This window comes from Microtus ochrogaster, chromosome 15 (assembly GCF_000317375.1).
Source record: "Microtus ochrogaster isolate Prairie Vole_2 chromosome 15, MicOch1.0, whole genome shotgun sequence".
NCBI classification, from domain to species: domain Eukaryota; kingdom Metazoa; phylum Chordata; class Mammalia; order Rodentia; family Cricetidae; genus Microtus; species Microtus ochrogaster.
Genome location: NC_022017.1, coordinates 25,225,750 through 25,237,325, shown reverse-complemented (window position 1 = coordinate 25,237,325; position 11,576 = coordinate 25,225,750). Strand labels below are relative to the sequence as shown.

Here is an 11,576-nt window from a genome sequence, read left to right as displayed (position 1 = left end):
AGAGAGAGAGAGAGAGAGAGAACATGTTCAAAAGGATGCCAGCCCATTTACCAACCAGAAGTGTGTCTGAAGGCAGAACGCAAGTAGTTTATCTTCTGCTATGGATCAGATGAGACCCCCCAAAGTGCCCCTTTAGCACCAATGTCTCTGCATGAGCAGGTGCCATGTCCTCAGCCTCTCGTACCCATGGGACCATTTGATCCTGGACTCTCTGGGTCCGGGTTAACCCCTCTTACATGGTACCCTCCTGGCAAGCACCATCCATTGCTAAAGACAGAGAAACAGAGACAGGGCCCAGGGCTGAGGGGAGGGTGGGAAAAATGCAAGTAAAATAAGAAAAGACAGAAATAGAAACCAAGGCTTGTGGGGCCGGAGGAGAAGGAGCCAAGAATAAAAGGGATGAAAGGCGGCTGGGAGTGGGGCCCACTTGGGAGCCCCAGCACTTGGCAAATAGAAGCTAGAAAGAGGAGACGGGCCATGACAGAAGCCACCTGAGACAAAGGCAACTCAGCCGGGCTGGGCAGCTCTCTGCTGTAAGAGGGGCCTCAGCCTCGGCAGCTTCCAGGATGTGTGCTCCGGGAAACTATGTGACTGGACGTCCACTGCTCTTTTGTGAGCAAAATTCTGGGGGAGCTTTCTGTTCTCTTTCTTGTGACTTTGAGTTTTAAGGCAGTCACATGTAAAGGCCACCAAAAGTTACCACAATGCACATGATTGAGCTGCTGGCCATACCAAGGTGGGAGGCAGCCATGACTACACTCCAGAGTTACAAACCCCTAGCTCACGCCCATCACATGCTGTGACACATTTACCAGGGGACACAAGGCTCCTCTAATGTGGAAGGTGGCTATTTATGGGAGTCCTCTGTTGCAGATACCGTGTCACAGTGGATCCTACCGCAGGGCCCTTGCTTTGCAGGCTTGTGCCATAAGGGGCAGCCTTTTGCCGGGAGACGAGAGTCTTGACACAAAGGGGCAAACAGAACAATTTCCCTAGCTTGGTTGAACAGGGCTCAGTATGTACTGTGCCAATAGGCAGACACTGTTCATTTTATCAGGCAAGTTGAGGGTGGGGGACAATAGCAAGTCCCAGTTACCAGGCCCACCCCACATCCTTGGACCATGAACCAATGGGAGGAACCAGGATAACCCAATGTACAGTGGATGAGTTCATAGAAGTCACTTGTCTATGGTCGGAAGGACTTCTGCAGGGGGGCTTCATCCTTGGGGCAGAACCCAGGGACAGGTTCCTGTTCTGTCCATCCTGAGAGGTCCTCAGCAGGCAGCTCAGTGAAGAAAAAGCTGTTGGGTGACCCACACAGGAAGGACAGAGACTACCACACTTCTGTCTGGAGAGCTGAGCTGCAGAGAGTCACTGCAAATGCCCACGAAAACACCCAGCAGAAACCTCACCCTAGTCAACCAACTTTAAGTTAGCAGAGATCTTCAAAACGGAAATTCTAGATTTTCTTTTAACTGAGCAACTGTGATGGGCTCATGCTACCTAGAATGCAGTGAGTTCATTTGATATTCTGTGTGTATATCTGTACAAGTGTGTGCAGGAGCATGCGTGTGCAGGAGCACGTGTGTGTAGGATCATGTGTATGCAGAGGCTAGAGGCTGACATCAGGTATCTTTGATCACTCTCCATACACTGTTCTTGGGGGGGGGGTGGTTTGAGACAGGGTTTCTCTGTGTAACAGTCCTGGCTGTTCTGGAACTCTCTCTGTAGACCAGGCTGGCCTCAAACTCACAGGGATTCACCTGCCTCTGCCTCTTGAGTGCTGGGATTAAAGGTGTGCACCACCACCGCCCATCTTCTACACACTGTATTTTGAGAAAAGTTCTCTTGTTCAGCTAGATTGGCAGTCAGTAAGTCCCTAGAGTCCCCCTGTCTCTGCCTCCCCAGCTGTGGAATCAGAGCTGTGCCTGGCCTTCTACATGGTGCCAGGGATTTGAACTCAGGCTTTCATGCTTGTAAGGACTTTAACAACTAAACCATCTCCCCAGCCCAAAATGATAGATACAAATATTTTTAGGTAGCATCTAAATTCTTCTGGGGGAGAAGGTACAAACAGCACACATTCAGCCTGTCACAGATAGGGACCAAGGCAGGGCAGTTGGGGTCTGAGCAGCCTGCCTTGTGATACACATGTTGGACTGGAAGGTCTGATTCCAGGGCCTGCTCCACTGGCTACAAACATGTTAACAATATCCACATGTTGGCTGGTGGACAGGACCCAAATAGCCAGGTTAGTTTCCAGGCCTGGGATTCTGTCTGTCCTCTCTCAAAAGCAGCAGCACTGATACTGATACTGTCACTGTGCAGAAATAGCCTCCTCTGTCATCAGCATGGCAACGATCCGACCCTTGAGCAGCTGGTCCAGCATCTAACACCGAACAAGCCTCCTCGGCCACCCAGAGCCTGGAAAGTGAAGGTACCTTCCCAAAGGATACTCACGCACAGGGGCTGCACTTACGAAAGGGAGACGGTGAAGTGGAAACGCTGCCGCAAGCCGCGGAAGGTGACAAAGGACTGGGGCGGGAAGCTCCTGGTGCTGACTTCGCAGTAGGGATGCTCATACTCGCCAGGCGGGCATACGCAGTGGAAGCCTCCAATGAGCAGGTTCACACAGGTACCCCCGTTTTTGCACACGCCACTGGCACAGCGGCCTGAGCGAACGTTCACCTGGCAATGCTCCCCTGGAGAAGAAAGCAGAGGTCACAGGAACGTTGTCTTGGTTTGCTTCCCTGCCCCTCACTGTGGTAAACACTGACCAAAGGCAATTTGGGGGGGGGGTGGGTTTATCTCAGCTATTGTCTGTCATTGTGGGAAATCAAGGCAGAAACCCAAAGACAGGAGCTGAAGCAGAAGCCATGGAGGAGTGATACTTACTGCCTTGCTCTTCAGGGCTTGCTCGGTTCTTATACAACCCAGGGATAGTTCCACCCACAGTGGGCTGGGCCTCCCACATCAATCATTAATCGTGAAGATGCCCCACCGACGTGCCCCTGACAAGCTAATCTAATGGAGGTAGTCCCTCAGCTGAAGTCCTCCATGTCCAGGTGACTCTAGATGCCTCGTGTTGAGAAAGAGTAGCCAGCGCAGTGGCTAAGAGAAAGCCAGTGGACTATGGATGTCCTGAGACACACAGCTGACCACTGATGAGAGAGGCCTCAGACTCAGAGGCTTAGATGCACAGGGACACCTGGATCTGGACTGTTGGCAGAGCTTGCTGTCAGCTTGCAGAGTCACAAGGGCTGTTCTCGAAGTATCAGAAACACCCTGCTCTGGAGGTGACCCAAAGATGACGGGTTATAGGGCCATCTTCCCCTGGGAGTTCTCCTCTACTGACTGTGTCGGGGCTGAGACCCACTGCGTCCCAAGCTGCTGCCTTTGTATCCCAGAAAACAAATCTGCTGAGACAAGAGGCTGGCATCGCTAATCCACCATACACCTTCACAACCACGCAGGCCATGGAAGGATCCTAAATGCCTCTGGTGCCAGGCCAGGCATAGGCCAGGTTTAGACCAGGAGGGCGTGTTCTCATCCACCTACTGGTTCTGCACCGGCTGAGAGGGGCCCAGAGAAACAGGGACAGAGAGAGGCTGCCAATGTGCAGAAGTAAGCGGCAGCTGTTTTGGTGCTTGCTCATCAAGTCCATCATGGTGGACACTTGCTCTCCCAGCCGCTCTGCCTGCCATGGCTCTTGGCTTGGCCGCTCTGCAGGGAGCTTTGAGTTGGAGTGCTTGCACACACACCCGCACACTCATGCCATCATATACCCCAGGGTGACCCACTCAGACCATTCCATCCTCACCAACGTGCCCATGTGCACACGGAAACATACCATCACATGCATCCTTACACCCACGGTCTTAGACTCAGTCTCAACCTCGGACACACATGCTCACACCTGTAGCTGCACTCGCCCCCCCCAGACCACGTACATATGTACTCCCCCGACACACACACACTCTCACACTCACACGTCAGCCGGTGCTCACACCCTTCTAGGCAGCCCTTGTGAGTACCCATCACTGGCGTGCAGATTCAGCTTAAGATGCGGCTCCCTTCCTTCAGAGTGCTTCACACTCTCTCCCTTGGGAGTGTTGCCTCACTATATTCCAGGTTAGCCCAGAAGCAGTCAAGCCCAGCACTGTGAACAAAGCTGCCCCAGGGACAGTCTGACACTGTGCTCACTAAACCGTGAAGACAAAGAGCCCTGCGGTCACCCTACCCACAGCCAGGGCCTGAGTTTAGCAGACCTGGGAGGCTCTGGGCTCCAGGAAATACCCAAACTTTCCCAGCAGAAAAGGCGGCCAGCCTTGTCCTGTGAGACTCTCCTATCTCCAGTTCCACATGGCCGTCGGATGGCAATGTGGCAGCCCAGTCCTGTCACTTGAGCGTGGGGTTCTCTTCCTCTCCTGAAGCCCAGGAATTCCTCTTCAAGACCCAAAAAGGCCCTAAGGGTATCTAGTCCCCACCAATACACACATTTTATCTCCTAAAGACCCTGAAGGTGGAAGAGAGTCCACCCCAAGTCCCGTATAACTTCACCTCAAGTGTCAGGCTGTATCTACAAAGACCTGATTTCCCAGTGAGGCGACATTCCGGGCTCTGTTGTCCCAGAACTGACGTCTGTTCAGTGTGACCTCTATAAGACCTGAGACTGTGGGGGGCTTCTCAGGCTGTGTTCCAGCGCTGAGGGGGTGGCGCTTCTGACCTTTCCCCTCCCAAGCATAAGGCCGTACATCTCGGCACCCAGGCAACAGCCCACGCAGTTTCAGCCTGCAGCCTCTGGTTCCTCCCAACAAACATACCCCACCCAGCACCAACTTCCTCCCATCATCTCCTGGCACCTCCAGCTTAGACTTCCCCACTCCAGCCTGGGGTGAGGGTTCTGCCCTCTGCCCAGGGAAGTCGACTTTGAGTCTTGAAGCCACCAACACCCCGCTGGCCCTCAGCTCCCCCAATACTCCGCTACCGTTCTCACCTCCTGGGACCTCATCCTACTGCCCCTAATCTTCACCTAGACCCAAGCACCCCAAGCATGCAACTGCACACTGTTCCTTTACCCAGGATCCCAGGGCCCAGGGCATCACCCCAGGGACCTTGCAGTTGTCCAGTCACTGATGATGAAACCCAGTGATGGCTGATCTGAGGTTCACCTCCCTCAGCTTTTGAAGGTCACACTGTGTCCCCTCCCCCGAGCCTGTCTCTGACTGTGGGCTCACCCCATAGGAAGCATCACTGTTTTCTGAACAGGTCCAGGATCTCTCCCAGCTCCACTTACAGCACCAGAATGTGGGAGCGTGGGGGTGGGGATGTAGCCACAGGGGCTGTTTTAGGGTCAAGTCTGAAAACATCTGGTACACAGTGGGTGCCTTGCATGTTAGGGTGCTGGACTGGTGCCCACAGTGAGGGGGCGTCTGAGAAGAGCGGGGTATGCAGCAGGTACTGGCGAGTGCCTGTGGGATGAAATCATACAGCACCAGGGCTCCCCAGATCCAAAGCAATGATTCACGCTTGAGTTTAATCCACGAGGTTACAAAGCCAACATCATTCATCCACCGGTCCAAGCAGTGTGGGTAGATATCCACACAAAGAAGACTTAACTGTAGGGCTAAATACACCACTTTTATATAGGGTACTGTGAGCGGTGGTCACTGGGCTTCAGGTAAGCCGCTCCAGCCTGGAATGGAGCCTCATCTCCAGGTTCTAGTACTTTCCCTGGAGTCAACTCTAGGTCCTTGGGTGCTGACCCAGGGTCTGTTTTGATGTTTTTGTGAGAGCACCTGTCACAGCTGCCACTTCAGCCAATGTGTCAACGCTGCATCTTGGCCCACTAAGGCCTTTCCTTGGACTTACCGCTCATGTGACTTCTCTGCACGTGGTTAGCCAGCTGCCCTGGGGTGAGGGTGTTCAGTTTACAGTGTATGTATGCTCCCGGCACCGCCAACCTGGAGCAGCCAACTTGACCATGCAGTGTGCACACTTGAGATCTGGGCTGTGATGATTTCTAACTCTGCAAGTCATCTTAGCCCAGGAGAAGGATACAGGGCATCCTTAATGCTCTCAGGGAAATACTGTAAGAGATTTGCTTTGCTTTGGTATTAGATTTCTAAGACAGACAGACAGAGAGTGTGTGTGTGTGTGTGTCTGCGTGCATGAGTGTGCGTGCATGTACCTGCAGAGGTCAGAGGAGAATGTTAGATTGCCTGGAGCTGGTGTTAGGAACCAAACTGTAAGAGCAGCAAACTCTCTTAACGCCTGAGCCACCTCCAACGCACCCTTCCTTTCTTGCTTCCTTTTTCTAGGTTGACAGACTTGGTGGGCGGCAGGTGCCTTTGTCTGCTGAGCCCTCCCTGATCTATCATTTTTCCTTTCTGAAACAGGGTCACTGCATAGCCCAGAGTGCTCCATCCTTAGCCTTCTACCACACCTACCAAGCAGTGCCATTTTGATGAAATAAATCTTCTCAGGGCTTACTGTCATGATTTAACTTTGTCCCTTTCTAAGATTTCACGGTTCAGAATCTGGCATTCCCTGAACATGCCAGGTGTTCTGCTCAGAGTCAAATGTTGCTGACTCATTCTTAACCGGGGAGCATGCCTCTGCACCTCCACCCCGCATCCCCATTTCATAGGCAGCCCCTCCATTCACACCGAGATAAGGTTAGCTTGGGCAACCTGATAGCCGAACTCAATAATTCATGGTGCATGCCACAAGGTCCCTGCCCGTGAGGGACACTGGCCTCATCCTGGTTAAGGCTGCAGACACATAAACACACACGGAAAAGACTGGAGAGAGTCGTGTAGAGAAACGCCCTGGAGCTGAGGCCAGACTGGCCCTGAATCGCATGCATATCCCATCACTTAACAAGTGCCCTGCCCAGATGTGGATGAGTATTGTCCTGTCTGCTCAGAGACTCAAGCTCGTACTGTCAGCGCTGTTGACCCTGAATCTAAGCAAAAGCCCAGAATCATAAGACTTAGGCAAATGGGGCGCCTGCCACAGGAAGGAGTCAGTTGGTAGGTAGGAAAGTCAGGGCTTCTGGCTCAGAATGGAGGCTCTAGGAGATGAGAGGACTCAGGCCCATGGAAGTCACAGTGCAGAGGGTAATCATGTTCAGTCTGAGGGAAGGGATGGGGGTCTGAGCTGGGGAGAGGCTGGTCACGAGACCCACTTCAGTGCACCACGCACAGGAGCAGGGACTAGCCATGCAGAAGGCCTGACTCAGCCTCAAAGGGTGGTGCTCAGACCCTTAAGACTTGGAAGAGGGCAGGATGTACTCCCTGGGAGGGAAGGGCAGGGAAAGGTCTGCCAACTTAAGTTTTTAACTAAATAAAGACAATCCTTTCTCCCTTAATAAAGACGGGAGGGCTTTAAAGTAGAAAAACTAGAATTTCCAGAGTAAGTAAGCTCAGACACAACCCACAAAAGGCACACTTGGAAGCTGGAAGTTGGGGCAGAATTGAGGATCAGCAGGACAGGTGGAGAACACAGCAAGCAAGGAAGTGGGTGCGGGGTAGGGGCTGGAATCTGAGTGTGGATCATTTGAAGTCAGGTCTTAAACACACAGAGCCCCAGAGTGGCCTGAAGCCCCACCACAACTCAGCCCCAGAGAGGAACCTCGTGTCCTAGCAAAGAAGATGCAAGCCACTGTGCAACTCGGGGCAGAAGCTCCTCTACCACAGGAAATGTTGTGACCAGCAGTGGCACCGCGGGGCATTGAAAGGCAGGTGTCCATCAGAGGTCACTGAGCACTAAGCACACTGACCCAGCCTCCCATGTTTGCCCTCAGTCTTTCTTCTACCCAGTCACCACACACCCACCATCTACCCACCCTTCCTCCATCCATCCATCTACCCATCTACCTGCCCTTCCCCCATCCATTGAGCTAGCTATCCCTTCAACTATCTCCATCTATCTACCCTTCCCTCTACCCATCTATCCATCCACACACCTATCATCAATGAGTTCACGCAATGAATTGCCCGGCACAGGACACGTTGAGACACTGAGGTTACCAGAATGAACAGAACCGCTACTTGCAGCTCTGGAGTCTCCTAAACAGACCAAATGTTTAGGAAAACAGACAAGGTACGCTAAGAGGCTTAAAGGGTGTGGCCAGACTACAGAGCTCAGACGGAGCAAACCCTCCACACCCCAGAGGATGGGTCATGAGGCTGCAATTGGACCTGGAACCCCTACCATGCCCACAGATTCTAAGTAGACCTGAGGAAGAACCTCCAGCCTCAAGCATGGCCCACGTGGTAGCAAACATGGGACCTACACATGTGCAAAATAGTCCCCACCAGAGCAGATGGGGCCCTCTCCTGGTACCACACAGCAGCCTCCCACTCCCCTCCTTGCCTCATGCTTCTGGAGAGCCGAAGTGGACAGGACGATCACATTAGCAATGCCCCACTCCACACAGGGGTCGCACAGAGGTCGCTCAGAACAACCTAGTGCCAGGGACATGAAGCTCCAGGACAGAAACAATATCTGCAGAAGTCCTCAGTGTAGCCACCAAGGTGTGGGAGAGGGCGCCCTAAAGGCCTGCTTTGCCAAGGAGACCACAGGTAAACAGGACTAGCCTGATGCAGCCTGATGCTTTCTCTCTGGATGGTACCAGGGCCACGTCAAGAGTTGAACAATGCTATTACCACCATGAGAGCAGTCACAGCACAGACCGTCAACAGACAACCTCCCTTCTAGGCAGGCCCCAATGTGCAGAAGGCCCAGAGACGGTCAGAGCATGTGCCGGATCACATAGCAGCAAGGGTAACGCACACGAGCATCAGCAAGATCTGTAAGGAGTCTGTAGGGATGGGTGTGAAGTGTGTAAACACCCAAGATCGCCCTTCAAAACCCGCACCTTAGGAGGTTGTCGGGAGATGATGATCAGGGCCTCAGGACTTCTAAGCACCACTGCGAAGGACAGAGGTTCACTGGCCCAAAACCAGTCAAATGACTCTCGCTTTGCTGGCCATATGGCTATCCTGGAGGCAGGCAGTCCAGACACCCGTGTCCAGGAGCCATCTCCAGCACTTGAGAGGTTGGGTAAGCAAACAGAACTCATTTGGCAAAGGTCCTGGATTGCTGTGCTCCTGGCCTGACTCCTCCCCCAGGGAACTGTCACTCCAGGCCCCCACTCCTCACCCACCCTGCCTCAGGCTCTCACTTCTTCCCCACTCCAGGCAGACTGCCAGGTTCTAGCCCCTCCTCTCCTCCCCCTAGGGAGTTGCCAGCTTTGTTTGACTTTCTCACCTCCTGGGGATAGAAGCCTGGTCTCTCAGAGCCACAAGCTCAGGTGGCCCAGCCCCTCCCTGCTGGCCAGGCTACCCAGAAGGTCTCAACAGAGGGCCCAGACACCTGCTGCCCCTTCCTGTGGCTTCCGTGAGAAGGGAGCAGAGAGGTGGGAGCAGGAAGCCCCGAGGCCAGGAGAAGCCACAGTGCTGGGGCTTGTCCAGGGTCTGTCTCTTTCTGATGACTTCATTGTCTTTGAAGCAAATTCTCAGAACTTCAGTCACACCCATATTTTTAAATATAAATAAAAAATGCATGCCAGTGGCAAAGAGCCAGATCTCCACCCACCCACACTACTCCCTACCCTGAGAAGCCACCTGCCTGGCTAAGGGTTGGGGCCTGCAGAGCCAGAGGGGGATGGGGTACCACTTTAAGTCTCCGTGTTCAGAGAGGCTACAAGGGGGTCCTATACCGCAGTGACACTTGGAACACGCCCCCTAGAATAAAGCACCTCCACGGCCCTGAAGCCACTGTTGGCTGAAGAGGCCAGAAGCTGACCCACCCTGTGTGGTGCACAGGACAGCTGCCAGAGGGCGTGCCCACAGCCTGAGCCCTAGAGCAGGGACTGTCCTCAGCAATCCAAAGACTCTCAGATGGGAAAACTATGACCAGAGGTGAAGGAGCCAAATGACCACAAGCAATGTGTTTTTTGTAGATTTAAACAAACTTTGAATGAACAGGGTTTCTCTGTGTAGCCCTGGCTGTCCTGGAACTCAACTTACTACGCTGACCAGACTAGCCTTGAACCTGGAGATCCCCCTGCCTCTGCCTCTTAAATGAACTTGTTGAGGTTTTAATTTTTGTTGGTTTATTTTTGTTTGTTTTTTTGTCTTTGTTTTTGTTTGTTTTTCAAGACAGGGTTTCTCTGTGTAGCTTTGGCACCTATCCTAGAACTAGCTCTTGTAGACCAGGCTAGCCTTGAACTCACAGAGCTCCATCTGCCTCTGCCTCCGAGTACTAGGATTAAAGGCATGTACCACCACTGGCTAAATGAACTTTTTAACACAGCAGTCTTCAACCAGAGGGTCATGACCCCTTTTGGAGTTGAATATCAGATATTCACATTACAATTTATAACAATAGCAAAATTACAGTTATGAAGTAGCACTGGAATAATTTGTTGGTTGGCGTCACCACAACATGAGGAACTGTATTAAAGGGTCTCAGAGTTAGGAAGGTTGAGAGTCACTATTTTAACACAATCTTTAACTTAAAAAAATAGGTTGTATGTGCGTGTGTGTGGAGAGAGAGAGAGAGAGAGAGAGAGAGAGAGAGAGAGAGAGAGAGAGAGAGAGAGAGAGAGAGAGAGAGAGAGAGAGAGAATATGCTTCTGTGAATATGTAGAGGTCAGGAGACTGTGAAGCTGGTCCCTCCCTTCCACCTTTACACAGTTCTGAACAAACTCACCTGCCTGGATCGTGCAACAAGTGCCTTTGCCCCACCGAGCCATCTCCCTGGCCCTTTAACACAATCTTTAACAGTTGTTATCAGTTAGGGTGTTATGGCGACATGGAGACAGAAGGAAGGGGGACAGGAGGGAAGGAGGGAGAAAGACAAAGAAGGGGAGGAGACAGAAACAGGCGAAAGGAAAGGAGGGGGACGGAGAAGGAAGACCTTGAGATTGGGAAGGGGTGAACGGGTAGAGGGGCTTTGTCCTGTGATTGTGGGGATCCGATTGGGAGTCTGAATTACAGCCAACTGGAAACTCTGTGGACGGCCCCCACAGACAGAACTACCAGCACATAGACGGATATGGATACACACGCACTCGCACATATGTCTGGCCTGAGGAGGACACTATAGTGTGTAGCTCCTCAGGACCATGTACCCAGCCCCAGAAGGGATGCTGAAGACCCCCTTCAGCATGGGATACCCCCCCCCCACACACACACAGTGGTGTGCCCAGGAGACCTCCCTTGAACAGGTTTTGTGCAAACTTCTTGCTTGGAGTCAATGCCTTCATAGCTCTTGCTCTGGCCCTTGTGGTCCCAGGCAAGACAGAGCGGCTTTGTCTGATGCTACGGGGAAAATGGATGGGGCGGAGAATGGCAGAGGGATGCATTCCCTAAAGTCCTTTAGGGTCACCGCTCAGGTCAGAGGCTCAATTTCTCCAGAAAAGCTTGATGACCAGAGCTCCACAGTGACATTAAAACAGGGGTGGCGGTGTGGAGACGACAGCCAAGCTCTTTAGACTTTTTGCGGGTCTGCTAGCTCTCCTATGCCCTTAGCAAGTTTTTTATTGACAGTCCAGTGGGTACCAG

At 52.6% G+C, this 11,576-nt stretch overlaps 1 protein-coding gene across 1 annotated transcript in view; it reads right to left on the bottom strand.

Annotated features, from left to right (window-relative positions):
- Window positions 1-11,576, bottom strand: part of Celsr1 (cadherin EGF LAG seven-pass G-type receptor 1) — a 137,372-nt gene that overhangs the window by 58,345 nt on the left and 67,451 nt on the right. The window contains exon 3 of the mRNA XM_026782502.1: window positions 2,480-2,702. Coding sequence (XP_026638303.1) covers window positions 2,480-2,702 — 223 coding nt within the window. The remainder of the gene's footprint in view (window positions 1-2,479; window positions 2,703-11,576) is intronic.